General features: G+C 38.6%; 1 protein-coding gene across 2 annotated transcripts in view; it reads left to right on the plus strand.

The window, feature by feature from the left end:
* Positions 1-18,639, plus strand: part of LARGE1 (LARGE xylosyl- and glucuronyltransferase 1) — a 259,553-nt gene that overhangs the window by 60,878 nt on the left and 180,036 nt on the right. For both annotated transcript variants that reach the window (XM_088535285.1, XM_088535296.1), the window contains one exon: positions 17,380-17,566. In XM_088535285.1, the coding sequence (XP_088391411.1) occupies positions 17,461-17,566 (106 nt within the window). In that variant the 5' untranslated portion in view covers positions 17,380-17,460. The remainder of the gene's footprint in view (positions 1-17,379; positions 17,567-18,639) is intronic.

Consider the following 18,639-nt stretch of genomic DNA (forward strand, 5'->3'; position numbering starts at 1 on the left):
GTACTTCGTTTTCCAAAGCTGTCTCTCTTGACAAACTACATACACAGGTCCTGATATCATAATGACCTGTGTATTTGGAGGTGCCATCAACTCTTGACATTCTTTTATTCTTCCTTTCTTTGCTTCTTTTGGTGCTTTTGCAACACAGATAGCTTTTCATGTATACTTCATCCAAACTAATATTCATATTCCTGTACCTGATTCCTATGCAGATCTCTACACAACTGATTGATAGGACACAACAATATCCTCTTCCACTGTGAAGCTTGTGCAATAATTCCTTTGAGTTCTCTAGTCTTTGAGAAGATGGGATGTACCATAAAAGCTATAGGTATATGCCGTCTTTTATTGTATCTCATTCTGACCCGCACTACACTTCAAGATAATCCCGTTGCACCTTCTATGTTTATCATTTCTGGTCCTTTACTAACTGGAATCTTGGCATGAAAATAAAACATTCATGCTCCTCTTAAAATCATCATGAACCAAAGAAGAAATAGAGGAAGAATACGGACTTTGTTTATTTGTTTTGTAATTAAATGATCTAAGAAACAGGGCAAGAGCGTGCGTACATTACCTATAGTGAGCAGAGTAGACAATGTATTATTTGAAAACAACTTTTATAGGGAAGGGTTCTTTTTTATTTTCCTAAGAGGCATATCATTTCTTGAAATGAGAGTCATAATATATAATCTGCAAAAACAGCTAATCTCTTGAGAATTGCTGGCTCAGTCATTTATTCTGCAATACTATGGGTATTTGTCTTGGGCTTCTTGTTGAGGAGGGGCGTTTTGTTTCTTGGACTTGTTTCAGTTAGCTGGTTGATCGCTTTCCTAAAGAGATTTGTGATGATGAAGTAAAATAAATTGAATTGCTACTTGAAAAAGAAAAAAAAAAAAGATAGAGAAAAATCCTTTGCAGTTATGTGCCTTTTTATAGAGGGTTTTGTTGCTGGTTAATATATGTGTGTGATAGTAGATTATGTTCCTTTTTGTTTTTACAGATGTTGTATGTTCTAGCCCCTACTTTGAAAGATTAAGATTATAACAGCCAGCATGCGATGAAGCAACCTTGTTTTTATGAGAGCCTAGCTGTGGGGAAAGGTCTTTTACATCCTTCTCCAACCTCTTGGAAATTTCCTATCAATACAAAGAGGGTTGAAAGCAGTATGTGGAAAAATATTGAAATTTAAATAAAATAGTTAAAGGTATTTTTAACGCTTCCACTAGATCTGACTTCTTTTTACGTTTAGAGGAGGTGGCTCAGTGGATCTGCCCTTTCCCTTCTGGAGTCTATTTTTGCATTGTAATTTAGGTCATAAGTTTTTAGAACCTACATATCTAAAGTCACTTTCTAATTTTACCTATTTTAATTCTGAATTTGAGACATCATGAGACCTCATTTTACAGGAGTATTTAGTAACTCACAGCTTCTGTGAAAGTCTCCAAATCTAGAACCTCATTGTATATAATACAAAGTAGACAATTTTGTCTAGAGTCTTTGTAAAAGTGACTTTATAAAAAAATAAAATTCTAGCATGGCAAAGCAGATCTTGAAATCTATATATATAAATCTGAACTTAGACCAGTATTTTTTCTAGATTGCAACTGTTGAAAAATAATTTTGCACCTCAGTCAATTCACTGGCTCCTGCTTCTGTAAAGCCAGACAAGTAAAATTTGATAGGCTGTATTTTTTAAGTTATTCTTTTGGAGGGATTTGATAAAGGAGAAAGAGAACACTTTCTCCTGAAAAGCACTAATCAGCTGTCTTGCATAATTTGAATTTACGTTCCCATCTTTTCTTCTATTTCTTTGTTTTATGTTTTGACTCTTCTGCGCCCTTAACTGAAAAATAAGGGCATCTCTCTCAGGCATTGCCCTCCGCCAGTGAAGTGGTTGAAAGCAAGTGATGTACACACACTGGGGCAGATTACATTTTCATGCTACTTAAATGTAAGAATGATGGGTTTTTAACTAATAATCACAGTGTCAGATGTGAGCAAGGTAAGGTATAAACTGAGTTAGTGCATAAAGGGTGTCTGTCTGATTTGCAGTTGCCAGTCGCCAAGGACAGCAGTGATTTTTAACAGTGTGTGGGCACCCTAGAGAAGATCTTTGTGACCTTCTCTGGTCACAGCTTCTGAGGTCATTCCTATTAGCTTTGCTAGCGTCCTTGTTCATGATTCCATCATCCTGTTTGCTTTGCAAGGAAAGGTTGTGGCAACCTTACTGTAGTGTTTTGTTTGCCAGATACTTATTCAGATTGAAATCTCCCTCTCTGTAATTCTCCTTTTGTGTGTGTTTAAAGAACCATATGCAGAGCAAAATGAAATACTGTCTTACGGAAAGCAATGTTCCTTACTTAAAGCTCTAGTGTTTAGGACTGTACATAGCTACTGTATGGGACTTCGCTGCCATCTCCTTCTGCAATCATGGTCCCATGTCAACGCTGTGATGCCATGTCCTAAAAACGTGAGAGTTTGACCAAATAAGATCATTTTTATGGGTGTACTTATGTGACCTAGATTGTAAAAGTCAGTACTATACGTCATAAGAAGGACGATCTATTTCCCTAATTTTAAAGCAAAAACGAATTATTTTAGTTTTGTAAGTTGTATTAATATGACACACCTGCCCGTGCTGCTATTCATATGCCTAGCATTAGCATTATTCCTTGAGTTCCTTTATAAATCAACTCCTGGAAGGAAATTATTATAATATCATATTTTAATTGCTAAGAGAATGTCTTTTGCCAGTGGAAAGCATATTAGTATGCAGGTAAAATACAGGTCTGTATTTGCTGCTTGTGCTTAAGAAGTGAATAGTAGAGAGTAGGGATGGGCAAGACAAAGTTGGACTTACATGAGCATCAGAGTGGAGGCTATAGCCCTGCCTGTCCTCCGTCCGCCACTTTTGCTGCTTGAATAACTCGGTGCAGAGCTGTTTTTCAATTATTCTCTGTCCTTGAAGAATAATTCTTTGTTTTGCACTGTAACTTTGGATTAGTGTTGGGATCTCCTATGTGGAACGGGAGATTTCTTCTTTCACTAGCTGGCTAAAGCTAGCATTTATCCATCAGGACAGGTTTGAACTGTCAGTATAATTTCATGTGGAAATGATCTTTTATTTGTTACCCAGAAGAACAATTTGTTACTAGACTGGTACATGCCTGCTCATAAGAATGCAAAATAGACTTCTGAAAAAGAGCCTTAGAGCTTTCTAAGTTTGGACTCTTCAAAGGTGATGTTGAGAACTTCATAAAAAAATTCACCTCAAAAAGTAATCTTTCCGAAAAGTTACAGATGAATTAAGAAATAAAACTGAATTTTAAAAATGCATCTTCTCAACTGCTGTTTGTTTATTCTCTCTGCTGTTCAGCTGTGCTGCTAAAGACTTATTTCTAAGTGAGAGCTACAGTGTGAATCTCTAGATTGTCTGTGGCATTGAACTATGAAAGAGGGTTTGTTTGATCACGGCATGAAAGGTTTCATGTTAGTAATTTTTTCTTAGAGAAGATGAATAATTTTGGTTAAGGTGGCAGGCTTCATCTTTGGGATCTTTCAGCTCCATTTCCTGACCTAGTCTGACCAGAAACAAGTTACTTAATCACTGTACCTTGATGCTCTCAGTACCCTGAAGATGAGAATAGTTTCTTTCTGGCTAGTATTAGTTTGCAAAGTGTGTAGCGGCAGGAATTTCCGGTACTCGTACAGTGCTTAACATGAATGATCCTCCCATGTTAGTGCACATAGCGTAATTGTACAAGAAACAATTACTATTCATCGTGCCGTGAAGAGGAAAAATGCAGAAAGCTTGCTGTTTTGCCTGAAACTTCGTGTTTTTTTGCAGAGTATTAGTATTTGTGCTATGTGGGTAAGCCATTCACTCTTAGGATTAAGTGAGGCTTTTTTTCCCAGTGCCTAGCTACTGTATGTTTTTCTGCAACCCGCAAACGTGTGTCATTACTTTGATTGCCTACTGTGGTCAGAGATTAACTGAGTCTCAGTCGCCTCTCCCTTTCCTTGAGGCATCAGGGATGATTTTTCTCTCCTAGTCGTCCTGCTAAACAATGAGACATCTGGTGTTTGACCGTGGCACTGCACTACCACAGTGTTCCTTGCTGAAAAATGCAAACATGTTATGGAATTATATAGCTGACTTTCAAATGGAGCACCCTTTTAGTTGAAACTCATTTGTTTTCTTAGAAGCATTTAGAACTACAAGATCAGGATATATAATTTCAGTCTCTCAGTTAAAAATTTCTCTGAAGTATTGAAAGTTACAATACATCTAATTCCTTTCATTGCTACCTCTGAGGAAATAACTGCTTAGAATTGTAGATTTGACGAAAAGAAACGTTGACATTAAATGACTAATTTAGCTTTACCTCCTTCGCTTAGTGTAAGTGCAGAAGCAGGAAAATGCCCCAAATAAGCTATCTTTATCAAGTACCTAATTAGCAGAGCTCTTATGCCTCAACATAAGACAGGTTATGAATAGAATGATAAAAAAGGAAACCTTATATAGCCTATTTTTTAAATGAAGAAAAAGCTTTCATCTGATCATAGCTGTTGGGTTTCTTGACAGAGCTACTGGCTGTGAATTCTTCCTTATTAAAAGAGCTATGTAAAACTTGAGGATTTCAGTTCATGTCCTATTTCGTGTGCCTTTTGGTTTTGTCTTCTACAGCTTCATGTGATGCAGCTTTGTCCTTGTTAGCAAGTATCGAGGCTCAATACGAGTGGATTTGTATAGTGAAATGGTGGTGAGGACCCGATTTCCAGGTTGTATACATATCAAGTTTTTACTTTAAACTAGTAGCAGTCTTGTCCCAGCAGCAGAGCATCCTTAGCATTTGAACTGCAATAGACTCACTTCCAGAATGCATCTTCTGGTTTTGTTTCATCCTAAAGGAATCCAGATTACTTGATCATGTAACCTTAACTACAATAACTGGGAATGCTTGGGGAATTTGCTTCAAAAGGATACTTCCCATCTGAATTAGGATGCTGATGTAAACTCACTCATCGTCTTTTTTCTCATTTGTAGCTGAAACTGCTTGTTTCCCTGCTTTTTTTTCCAAATCAATTCACCAAAAGGAAAAGAGATTGAATTCCTGGAACATATGTCATAGTAGCTGTAGGGCTTCAATTGAAAATATTACTGCCATTAGCATACTGATTGAACTTGTTTTTCTGGCCATAAACTTTTGTAATTTTATACCTCTGAGTCTCTGAAATGATTGACATAATGAAACAGTTTTTAGAAATTCTTACCAAAATTCTTAACCTCACAGATGGCATTAGAAGCTAGACAGGAAATCCAACATGTCAATATAAAAGCAAGTAAGAAAAAAAAAAAAAAAAGAAATGCACAGATCTGATTTGTTAATCTTTGTGAACACCCCTTAGACAAGATTATTGAACTCTCATGATAAAATACTTATGAGGAGACTGAGGTATTCCTTAATAAGAGATGAGATACTTTCACTGGAGTTAGACATTTGCGATGCTTTTCCTGATGTTATCATTGACTTACTGTATGACTGCAGTCAATTTTGCTTGAAGTCTTACAATTTTTAACTCTAATACCAAAAGACTCCCCAGGACATGTATTATGGCATCTAATTAGAGATCCTGATATCATAACTCTTGAATTTCAGAAAAAAACTGTTAGAAAAAATGTTGCAATCTTCAAATGAAAGCTGAGAATAGCTAGGAAAAAAAACAAACAAAAAAACAAAAACTGTTTATACTGCTATATGGTACTTTAGTACCATGAGTAGCAAAAGAATCTTCTCCCAAAGAACTGGATAATAACATGCATTATAAAGCTAATGCATGTTATTAAAAGAAATCCTTTCCCATTTTTTTCTGCTTTCATAAAATGTGTTTTACGTTAGATAAGAGCAAAGAACTACATTTAGGTTCAAAGAATCGGCCACCAGTGTTTTGTCATAATATGCAATTACAAATTTATGTCTAAATTTCAGCAAATGTAAAATCATGCTCTTATAATAGTATCAGACATTTTTAGCATATGGTAGAAAAGAATCGCCTTTCATCACTGAGTAGGTGTGTTCCAGTTTTTATCACTCTTAAGAAACTTAAAATTTGAATTCAGTAGGCCTTACCTGATGTACAAGTGCAACTGTAATAACTGGAATAAATTTTAAGGTTCTTTCTACTTCATGATATAAAAATTATCATTCCTACAAGTTAGGCTTCAACATTTGCATAAAACATGGTGGACAAAGTAAATCTTACAATTCTGAAACTTTTTGAGCGAATAAAGAATAGTAATTGAAAACTTAACTTCAGAACTTTCAACCTCAAGTTTCAAGTTGCTTGTAAAATAGTATATGCCATATATAAACTCAACAATTAGTGGGAAAAAAATATTCTAATTTTCCATGTGGACAATTTTTTAATGCAGTTTCATCATTGCCCTGAAAATAAAGGACTTTCTTTTTTAGCTGTGCAGTAGTATGTAATCTGTCCACGCGCTTCTGTACACATACAAGCACACATGTAGTTTTAAATCTCAGAAAAAATAAAAAAAAACCTATATCTATTTCAGTCTTTTTTTAAAATCTTTTCATCAATTGAAAAAGGAATTAATACATTTTTGACCATATACAAAGCTGTTGTCCTACCAACATGTGTGAACTGAACTATGTATTAATCATCTGAAAGCAGTATTATTTATTTTCATGTCAAAATCAGGCAATGTGTGTGAATCTCTATACATAATTGCATAGTAATACATTATTGATAACACTATGGACTGCTTTTGTTGCCCTTTAAATAACTGCATTGTTAATGCCCTATATATTTTTCATCTCCTAGCAACAACAACAACAAAGTTTAAAAAGTTTTATTTTTAGTAGTATGCTAGAATGGTTTTCACAAGCGTTGTCTTACTGACAGTTTACTATGAACAACAGAGAAAATTCTTCTCCATATAATGCAGCAATCTGTAGCACTTAGTGCTGTCTGTTGCAATGTGTTTGAGATATCTTTGACATACTCGATGGAATATTAGCCCTGAGGTCAGTATCATGAACCCGGTCTCAGTATTGGTGTAACTAAACCTGCCCCCCTTGAGGTTATGATCATTCTGTCTTCTTGTGTAACTGGAGCATACTGGGTCGGAATATTGCAAATACTGTACCTCATACAGCTCCAATAAATGATAATGCTTGTGATACATATAGCAGACAGATCATCATTAAAAAACAGAAAAGACTATTTAGCAATGACCTTGATACTGCCAAAGGCGTTGGCTCCAGAAAGGGCATCCTGGTCATCCTCTGCCAAGAGGCAGAGCGTGGCCTCTGTTCCCAGTGCTCAGCCCCTGAGGAGCAGACTGGCCGCATCCTCACCGCAGAACACTTGGCTGAGGTCTCCTCTGATCCCAAGACTCTTCTGCCTTTTTATGTTTCAAAAAGACTGCCACAGCTCACCTGACTAACGACATGATGCAAAGCGTGTATGTTGTATTTCTTGAGGCACAGTGTGTTGGTGGTGCCAGAAGGCTGCAAACCTGCAGAGACAGTTGTGGGGGATTATTACGGTGTGCAGGAAGCCCAGAGCAAGCTCATCCATGCGGTCCATAGGGAATGGTCTCTGCAGTGAGCCATCTACAAAAGCTTGTCTGATTCTGCCTTAGAAAGAACTAGCTGGCTTAGTCTAAAAGGGAGCCCAGAAGCCAGGAGATGTGCACGTGGAGTGAAAATCACTTTAAGCCGCAGATCTCAAACAGAGAGAAGTTACGTAACAGTATCAGTTGGTACATTTGGGGTTATTCTGACTGCAGCTCTGCTGTTTAGGCCTCTTTTTTTCTAAAAATATGTTTCAAATTTTTCCTTCGGGACTTGGTATCAGTTTTAGATATATTTATTTATGTGTGTTTGTATGTAGATATATTGAAGATTCTTTTCATTTGAAACTATAATTAAGAAGTAATATGCAGAGTTGTTGCAAAAATGAGTCCTCAATATAGGTAATCTTCTGTCTTTGAGAAATCCTTTTAAAAGATCCAATAATCATAATATGACTTTCAATCATTCCTACCTCATTGTCTCACTCTGAAATTCTTCATACTAGTCACAATATTCTCTGCCTACTGTGTAAGGAAGTCCTACACCTTAACTCTTTTTTGAAGCTCTCACTCAGACTTTGTCCTGTTCTGGAAAGAGCCACTGTTGCGTTACTAGAGCTATAACTGTGCTTCTGCTCTGGAGTTAATGGCAGCGAGCACAGCACAGGAAGAGTCAAATCGTCTTAAAAGATATCAGAAATGTAGAAATGGAGTTATAAGAGACAGTGAGAGGTGTTATTCCTCTCATTCTGGTGCCTTGTCTCAAAACGCCAATTCTGGTGCCTTGTCTGAAAACACCAGCCAGTTCCAAGCATACTGTTGTGTTAAATAACATGTCAATAATTGCATAGCCCTGTACAGTCTTCTTGGGAGGGAAGACAATCGGCATCAGGCACAATATTCTTTTCCTTTCCTAATAAAATATCTGGCAGTCTCCTCTCCATCCCCAAGATAATGGGGTATAATCAGATATAGAGTGGAAGTGTTAATTATGTGCATATGAATAAGATCTTTATATTAATTTTCTTTTCACTATGTTCACCTTCTTTTCAAGGGACTTGCTAAAAATGTTATATTTATTATTTCTTTACCTGAATTTGGTACGATAGTATTGATGAGATCAATAAGAGACGACATGACTGAACATCACATGCAAGGAAATGTTCAGTGAAAATCACTGCAATTTGAGGAAGGGTGTGGAGAGAGCACAGAAACCCTAAGTTCGTTGCCCTCTCTCCTGACCACAGTTCCTCAGATGATCGCTTTTAAATGAAGAGTAAAGAGCTATCCAAATTACAGATTGGTTTGAAAGACCAATATTAGCTTTGCTTGAGCAGAGGGTTGGACCAGATGATCAGATGACCACCAGTGGTCCTTTCAAACCTAAATTCTGCTGTGATTCTCTTCAGATGCTAACTCTGCACAGGAACATTTTTGACTGTCTAGTAACCACTTTTGTAAGTGTTTCCTTTTGAGGCTAGGTTCTACAGTTTTGCTTGGCTTTGCTAACATCTTTCATACTCCTTTTGTAATGGCATTAAATTCTCATAAGCTATTCTTGACTAATATCCACATTAATCTGCATAGTGCAGAATAAGAAGCGATAATCAAGCTCTTTTCTGGTGTGATGAATTGAAGAATAAGTCAATAGGAAATAAGCAAAACCAACAACCTTTTTCCCTACTTAAGAAAGAAAAAAAGGTGCCCAACAAACTATTCTACAAGAACTTTTTATCTGTGTCAGGTAGAATGGTGAAACATGCGGGAAATGCCTTTACCTTTAAATTCTATAGTGTGCACTCAGCCCTGTGACAGTCTAGGGAAGTAGATAGCCCTGACAGGATGCCTGAAAGGTGGCACATTTAGGAAAAATAAATGCTGGACCTTGCCATATAAAAGAATTTCAACAGGAAAGCTGTGAAAAATGTAACTCGCTAATCTTGATGCTATCTGATATTTTGCAGCAGCATGCAAATAAACTATTAGGACTGTATCCTTTTTGGTAATGTAGCAGTGTAGCAGTTTTTCCATTGTCAAGCATTCTCTGCTTTTGATCATCAGCTTTTGATCATTTCTAATTTAAATATGAAATTCCCAGCAGTCCTTGTAATTTTCAATTCCATAGACTTGTTTTATTTTTTGTACAAATTTGAGATAAATATTTTTACATTGTTTTAGAAATATTTAAGCAATATGTAGTAATTAGGTGAGCACTGTGACACCTATATAAAAACTGCAACATCTTGTTCATTAATTCTAAGAGACTCAGTCCACGGTTTTTGTGCACTGATGTTGAATGAATTGACTTTAGTGGACCTATATTGATTTATTTTAGCTAAAAGTTTAACCTGAGATTAACTGTGTGTTTCAATGTAATTGTCTTTTCACATTGCTCTCCATACACAGTGCAATAGATAACAGCTGGAATCTTGGAAGATTTAAATGTAATGGCCAGCATATTCTCTGAGACTGGTACAAAAGCACAGAACCTCAGAGCCATGGAATCATTGATTTTAGAAGGGACTTTTGCATATTGCCTTGCTCACCCCACCCTTGCTCAAAGCTGGCTCAAGTAAAGAAGGTGCTCAGGGCAATGTTCAGTTTGGTTTTGAATATCCAGAGGCTCCCCAACCTCTCTGGACAACTTGTTCCCATGTTTGACCATACCCACATTAAAAAACAAACAAATAAAGAAACCACAACTTTTTCTTATGTTTAAATTGATTTTCTTGTATTTCATTTTGTGTGAGCACTGTCTCTTGTCTCGTGACTGGATTATACCAAACACAGCCCAGAATACCATTGCCCTTATTTTCTGCAAGTTCACGCTGTTGGCTCCTGGTGAACTTGTGCAATAAAGACCTCCAGGAGCTTCTTCCACAAAACTGCTCTCCTGCTTGTGCACGGGGTTATTCCTCATGAAGTATTTGGAGAATTTTTGACTTGCCCATTGGAAAAAAGGCGGGGGGGGCGGTTAGCAGCAGCCTTGGAAATAGGTCCCTGGCATGGAATGGAAATGAAATTGACTAACAGTGAAGACTGATCTTTCTCATGCCTGTGTTTGGTTACTGCTGGTCTCTTCTCCAGTGATAATTTTTTTTTTCCTCCTCACTTTACCAGTGACATTTTAGTGGAGGCACAGGGAATATTTTGTATCCTAGTAGTCTTAATGATGTTCTTTGTTGATTTTAATGTTTGAGAGTTGCAGGCTTTCCTCGAGTAGACTGGGCTTGAAAGAAGAACAGGATGCCATTACAAATAGGTATAGAACATATATGTGTGTGTATGTGAATTTATAAAGGAATATGTAGCAATGAAAAAGGAAATTTGTCAAAGTATATTATTTGTTTAGTTCTGCCTGTCTGTGACTACATTAGTGTCAGGCTAGATCCCTGCTTTGTAGTTTGTTACAGCACCACCTGGAACCTTCTAGAACAGCTCGGTTAGCAGGACAGTGCTAGAACTTCCTTGAGCCATGGCACATACTGGGTGAGGATACAGAAGATGGTGTTAGAGCTGTGGGCCCTCAGAGCCTTTAGCACAGTTGTTCGCAGCTGGTAGAAGGTAGAACTCGTGTGCTAACAACTCACTGGCTATTTTCTCTCTTAAATGTAGGACTACTTCCTTGTAACTGCTTGAAAAACGGTAAATTTGGTGGAGTTTGGAAACTTGGCTGTCATCTACTCCTTTTAAGTGTCCTCACAGAATTTCTGAGGTGGATGCCAAGTCGAAATCTGCTCCAAATCCTCCTTTAATGTCACAGTGGCATAGGCTAGGGAATTCAGAAGTCAGCTTGTTATAACGGCATGTGTCACGAGATGAGCGACTACCTTACTGACCTGGATGGTGTGGGCCCCCATGGCATGAGGGAGGCCAGGAGAGGGCAGAAGGGGGCTTACTGCACAACTCCACAACTTGTTTCAAAGATGGAAATTTACTGCACAAGTTAAAAGGGTACAAAGCAACAATTCTTATCAACGGAAACTCAGCTTAACTGAAATACTTACTTTCTAATTACACTAAAAGTTATGCTAATGACAACTACTTAGGAAATGGAGAAAGCTAGCTAATTTACATTAAATAATTTATAATGCTGTGTTTGGGTAACTACGCAAACGAATGCATTAGGCAAACAAATTCTGATTGATTTAACCCATGTTTTGCCTCAGCGGCCCGTAAACGCTCAATCCCAGGGAAGTAACTGCAATAGGACATCCTCATCCCAAGGGGCTCCACAAGTTGACAGACTGGCTGTCACCTGCAAAGAGCCCAGGATGGAGCCGGGGGCCAACCAATTTGTACCCTTCAGGGGAACGTGGAGGTGGGTCGCAAGGCCACTTGCTGTTCCCTTCACACAGTCGCAGTCCCTGGCTTTGGGCTGCTGCAGTGTCCCGCTCTCCTCCTTCGACATCCTCCCTTTTGGAGTGTGAAGCACAGGTTTGCAGATCGCTTGTAGCTGGCACCAGATGCAGGAGGAGACGCGGAGAGCATTCCACTCCCTCGCCTTTCCCCCAGCACACACATTAACAGTTTTTAAAATAACACAGAAAACTAGTGACTGTGATACTGCTTTTCGCTTAGGTTATTTATATTTTGAGTCTAGTATGCTGTGAAAAATCTCATAATGGATGGATGCCGCATTGACACAGAGCCAAAGGAAAAGCATTACAGTAGAAATTGTCCATTGACTCTGTGACTGCAAGTATGGAAAATCAGAAAGAATTAGGTAGCATTAATTCAAGATACACATTAAAGCCAAAGCACAGGATTGGTGTAGAAACAGCTTTAGCTGTATATATTCATTTCAGTGGCTCAGAAAACAAATGGGAGATTACTGGGATAAGATGAACTGCAACAAATGCAGGGAAATATATGAAGCAGTTGGAAAAGCTTTTTATAGTAGAGCTGTTAAATCTAGTTAATTGTATTTGATTTTTGTTTTCATAATTACTTGCATTGTTCCATTGAACTCCTGCTGAATGTCCAGCACAGTTGAACTGTCATTTCATAATTAAAAAAAAAATTAGAAACTGAATACCATTGTGATTAGTATGATGTTACATGCTTTAATGTATGTTATGCTCATATTGGCTGAGAGCTGCCTCATAGTTCGTTGAGGAGATGATCCTTGGTTTAAAAAAAGCAACGGCTCTGACAAGATAGTTAATGGAAACATTTGTCCGTATGCTAAGGTAACCAAATCGCTCTGTTCGCTATTGCCATGTAGTAAGAAGGTCGTAGATAAGCCTTTGTAATGAGAAGTGCAATTTATTTTGATTCTCACCATGACCTGTCACACAGGTGTTGTCCAAGCTACTAGACTCTTACAGCATCATGGAGGATGTGAGTTCTGAGGTTACTGGTGTCTGTTGGTCTGTACCCATGCAGTAAGTTTTAGATCTCCTGAACTGGCTGTATTGCACAAGTGCAGAGGAAACTACCTTGCTGACAGCAAGACGTATTATACCTGACATACATAGTTAGCTACCTTTATCGATATTAATTGGTTTGTTAGATTTCTAAAATACATATAGTGCTCTTAGCTCTCCTTCCATTTGATACATTGAAAATTGTAAAGTGAAATACATACGTCTTTTGCTGAAATGCATACAGCTTTTCTGAGATCGTGGCATGGATAGAAAATCTGGTTGTGCCTGGAAGAGTGAAGACAAAATCTTTTTTTAAAATGCAGCCCCCTTACCTGAAATTCTTTAAACTGCTTGCTTTCATTTAGGTTAATTCTGATCTTCCTGAACCACTGAAACTGGTAAGGGTGCAGATATTCCATTGGGGAACAGATTAAGAGGAGTCACTGGCTGTGTTTTTTGACCCAACAGTCTCCTCTAGCTGCTGCACTTGGATTGTTGAGTTACTTCTGGGTCCTTGTTTTTTCCAACACATTTCATGCTGTTTATTTCTGAGTACCTGTGTTCAGTTAGCACAGTTGGTTAGGACTTAGAAAGCCATCTCAGGAGAGACACTGCTTGGATTTTTTTTAACTGAACTAAACTGTCTTCAGGTATTTTTTATCACTGAAAAGATGGATTTAGTTGGCAATGTCACATCTTCAATAGCTTCATTTTTAGCTCGTGCTATGAAGCTGCTTTCAAAGACTTTCTAGGCAGGTGACAGTCTGATTGAGCAGGACCATGGCCTGGGGAGCAGCAGATGCTGTGGGAGAGGTCTGAAATGTAACAGCAAGCTCATTTCTGTGCTCAACGCAGTGTTGCCAGTCACTTTCTTTCCATGAAAAATATCAAGCTGACACCAGCGGAATTGAAAAGGAAACCTAACCAAAGAATTGCATTATTTTCATTGAATTGATTTGGAGATGGCACATTAGGTAAAAATCTTTATAAAAAATGGCTATAACAAATGATTGAGTCTGAGGCTTTTCCTCTAAGCTAAGCATCTTCATTATCATTAATAGACCTTTTATAGAATTGCATGTGTACCTTCTGTCTAGTTTAGGAAAAAATATATTCAAGAGATTGGGTGGTTTTATACTCTGAGAAATAATATTTCAGACTCAAGGCAAGCTATTCACTGCTTTCGGGGGTTGGGGAAAAAGAGCAGGCACTTCTTTCAAAAAGCTTCTTGTTTTCTGTTTTAAACACCAATAAATAAAATATATTAATATTTCCTAGAGTAATCCATCACAAGCTTACTTGTCTTTTTAGGATTTTACCCAATGTCTTCTTAGTCAGGTAAAAGATGTGCATGAATGTGTAGAATTATTTGGTTATTTTCTCTGAAGGATGACAATTCATAGAAAACTGAATGAGCCGTATTCCTAGCTGTACATTGCAGCTGAATGGGGAGCTCAGTGTTTGTCCTGATATTTTCTTAATTTGTTAGGGTATCATTCTCCTGAAAATCTTCATCATTGTACTTGTAACAGCATCATTTCATAACTGTGTTGTGTTGAGTCTTAGTTTCCTTCCTGGGGTTTTTATGAGTCTCATTAGTAGCAGCAGTATGAGACCAATGCTGGTTATGTTACAAAATTTAACTGCTGGAGAGTGACCCAGCTTTGTCAGGTCAACTTTTCAAAGTTTTATTTTTACATGCAGAAATTGATGTCAGTGGTGCATACTCCCTGTTGTTACAGAAAAAAAAAATCATCTATTTGAAGTAAGTGATTCTGTGCCCTTCATAATATATACACATATAGTGAGTTTGGAACAGAGAAGCCAGGGAAATTATCTATATTTTTCAAGTAGGCATGTAAAGGGCTCTCTTCAGAGTAGTCGTACTAGTTATGTGATGTAAGGCAAAGCAACGAAATGTAATCACTATCCAAATACAGCGAATAAAGATAAGGGTTCTCCACAATTTATCTACCAAATGTGTGTCTCTGTCTAACACAGTGACTTTAATGCCACAGTTGTTAAATATTAAGTCTGTCCACATATTTCCTGCAAAATCTCTGTGGTGAGGCATTCATTGAGTTGAAAAGCTGACACAATGTAATGCTTTTTGTGCTGGCTCTGGACAAATTATATTCAATTTTATCAGTTCCAAGGTCAAGAGTACTACTGTGGCTCGTAAACCATAGTGTAGTAAAGTGGGCTCTACTGAACGTTTGAGGAACAGCTGCAAGTTCTCCTGATTGCTGCAGCCAGGTATCTCCATCAGCAAAGTTCTTTGTCTGAGCCTATTTCTCGTGTTTAAAACTCTAATTTTTTGCTGCAATTTCATTTCAGAATTGACTTTCGCTCCAGTATACATGGAGTTTAGAGCTCAAACATATTTTCTGTGTATACAGTGGTCGTTTTTAGTATGTTTGTATAGAAATGCTTTAAATGGTGTTTTCAATTTCAGTGCTTGTCTAAGCACAAGCCAAAGGGTACTGTTATTAAACACCTAAAGCCAAAGGGTACTGTTATTAAACACCTTATACTGCCACAGTTTTTATTTCTTTCCATATCATGCTGCTAAAGGGATTTTTTTTTAAATCTGAAATCATAAGGTCTTTCACACAAAACCTGAACTAGATTTGCATGGATTCAGTATCTTCTTTTCCTTGTTTAATACCTCTAGCTAAATACCAGCTCATCAATATTTTCCTCACTTTACAAAAGAAAGCAAAAGATAAGAAATTTTGTCTTTATGTGCGACATGCCTGCATGGGTATGGGAATATTCTTTTTTTTATGAACAATAATCCTCAAATAATTTTGTCTTCCCTGTGTCTGTGAAATGCAAAACAACTATTGTGAACAAGCTAAGATTCTATGGATTTTGTCTGTTTTTACTTATAAAAACAATGATACTCTTCAGAATCCCCTTTTCTTTGTGTATTTTCCTCTTTTTTCTCCTTTTATATAGCAAATGAAAATGGTTCCTGAGTTATTTTAACAACATGCCCTCCCACCCCCAATCTTTATCTCCCTTTTTGATTCTCTGTTTTGAGTTCTTGACTGCCTGCAGCCAACTCATTGATTCACTCATGTGACTCCTGCTCTTTGGGAGCAGACTGAGAAGTACAGGTGTCTTCCTCTTATCTGCCCAGGGCCACCACCACACATAGACATCAAAGAACCCAGAGTCTCTTTAGTGTGAAAGGGCAGCAAAAAATAAGTAAAGGTAATATCTCTCTATATGATTGACTTAGTGTGAGTTTAGGTGATAAGGTGCGTTTTATTGACTTACTCTGCTTTATGGAACTTCCGAAACTTACTTTCATAGAATCATAGAATCACAGAATGCTTAAGTTTGGAGGGGACCTCTAGAGTTCATCTAGTCCAACCCCCCTGCACACACAGGGTCACCTAGAGCACGTGGCACAGGACTGCGTCCAAGCGGGTTTTGAAGATCTCCAGAGAAGGAGACTCCACAACCTCTCTGGGCAGCCTGTTCCAGTGCTCTGTCACCCTCACTGTTAAGAAATTTTTCCTTAAGTTCCTGTGGAAGTTTTGGTGTTTCAGTTTGTGGCCATTACCTCTAGTTCTGTCGGTGGCCACCACTGAAAAGAGATCAGCACCATCCTCCTCACTGCCTCCCTTGAGGTACTTATAGACACTGATCAGGTCCCCTCTCAGCCTTCTCTTCTCCAGGCTGAACAGGCCCAGCTCCCTCAGCCTCTCCTCGTAGGGCAGATGCTCCAGGCCCCTGATCATCATTGTAGCCCTGCGCTGGACTCTCTCCAGCAGCTCCACATCCCTCTTGTACTGTGGAGCCCAGAACTGGACACAATACTCCAGATGTGGCCTCACCAGGGCTGAGTAGAGGGGCTCAAGAGTAGTCAGCATGGATTCACCAAGGGGAAATCTTGCTTGACTAACCTGATAGCCTTCTGTGGTGGAATGACCAGCTGGATAGATGAGGGGAGAGCGGTGGATGTCGTCTATCTCGACTTCACCAAGGCTTTTGACACTGTCCCTCACAACATCCTCCTGGGCAAGCTCCGGAAGTGTGGGATAGATGAGTGCACAGTGAGGTGGATTAGGAACTGGCTGGATGGCCGAGCTCAGAGGGTGGTGATCAGCAGTGCAGAGTCTAGTTGGAGGCCTGTAGCTAGTGGGGTCCCCGAGGGGTCAGTCCTTGGTCCAGTCCTGTTCAATTTATTCGTGGATGACCTGAATGAAGGCACAGAGTGCTCCCTCAGTAAGTTTACTTTATTGTAAAATATGCACAAAGTTGAAAATGGGAACTGCTCTCTTCTTGCAATAACCCTGCTTTTAACTTGTCGTTTTAACTCATAGGAACACTAGCAAAGACTACCCTTTCTATAGAGAAATAAGCTGGTAATACCTTTTTCCCTTTCCTTTTCAGGGATTAATATGTGGGAGGCTGTGGACTATTTGCTTCCAACATAGGAACAGCACTGAGTTGGCAATCTCCACTCCTGAGAGAATGCTGGGAATCTGCAGAGGGCGACGGAAATTCCTGGCTGCCTCTCTGACTGTCCTTTTTGTTCCAGCCGTTACCTGGATTTATCTGTTTGCTGGGAGTTTCGAAGGTAAGAGGGGAACGATGGCTGGGGGAGGCGCTGAACAATTTGTGTACGGGCAGACAAGCACAAATCAGTCATCGCTGGTTTTATGTGTACCAAGCTGATTTGACTTGCATAGGAAATGGCTCCCAAAGAGCAGATTTGAACAAAGGGCCTTTCTTACCATGTTCTCACTGTGGAGGAGGAGGTAATTGCTGGCAGCAGTTGTTTGATTTTCTTCTTCTTTTTGAAAAATGTTGAGAAGTGCAATAGCAACAACAAAGGTTTCCCCTTGCTCATTGTTTCCCTGTGTTTTTGGTGTTTAAACGTTGCTCACATTGGTTGTGTGCACAAAAGTGTGAGCATTTCATCTCAACTGTGCAGTGATTAATCTTCAGAGGAAGTGTCGATTATACCTGACAAGCCCAGGCCTAAGCCTGCTTTCACTACAAAACTGCGCACGGTCTGTGCTACTGGAATAAGAATTTAGCTAGTCCCAAATTAAGAGCTCTCAGGAGAGTGAATATGAGAGATTAAGTTTACCACAAATTCAATTTTTTTCACCAGGAGTCTGAACGTGTTTATAAGGATGGGCAGGATACAATCATGTCCATCTATGGATGTCCCAAATTTGGCTTTTGTAAGGACTGCATTAACATATAAGGGCTAAACCAGATTGTGATGAGCAGCCAGTAAAATGCCAAGAAGAGCTCAGAGTAGGACTTACTGTGCCACAGAAACGTCTTCTCGGGCTTTGCCCTCACCTTACAATAAAGCCCAGTCACTAATGAACAGGCTTGAGATCAGATGATCTGATTTCAGTTATAATGTTCTTCTACTAGAGAAGATAGGAAAATAGTTGCATTGCTTCTAGTTCTTCCTCTCTAGGAGCTACAGCTAAGTGGTGGCATCTGCCTGCTTCTTTTTAGATATTTGTAGCAAGATGTTATGTCTTGCTTTAAAAGTTGTTACTGTGAACTGTTCAAGGCGCTCCTGATTAGTTTTATAACTGTCTCCATTCCCCAAACCTGTGAGCACATGAGGCTCTCTTATTGCTTTTGTTCTTCTTGTATCAAGACTGTTGGTTCTGGTCACTGACT

This window comes from Tinamus guttatus, unplaced genomic scaffold (assembly GCF_059628265.1).
Source record: "Tinamus guttatus ecotype Peru unplaced genomic scaffold, ASM5962826v1 Tinamus_guttatus_pri_ptg000039l, whole genome shotgun sequence".
NCBI classification, from domain to species: domain Eukaryota; kingdom Metazoa; phylum Chordata; class Aves; order Tinamiformes; family Tinamidae; genus Tinamus; species Tinamus guttatus.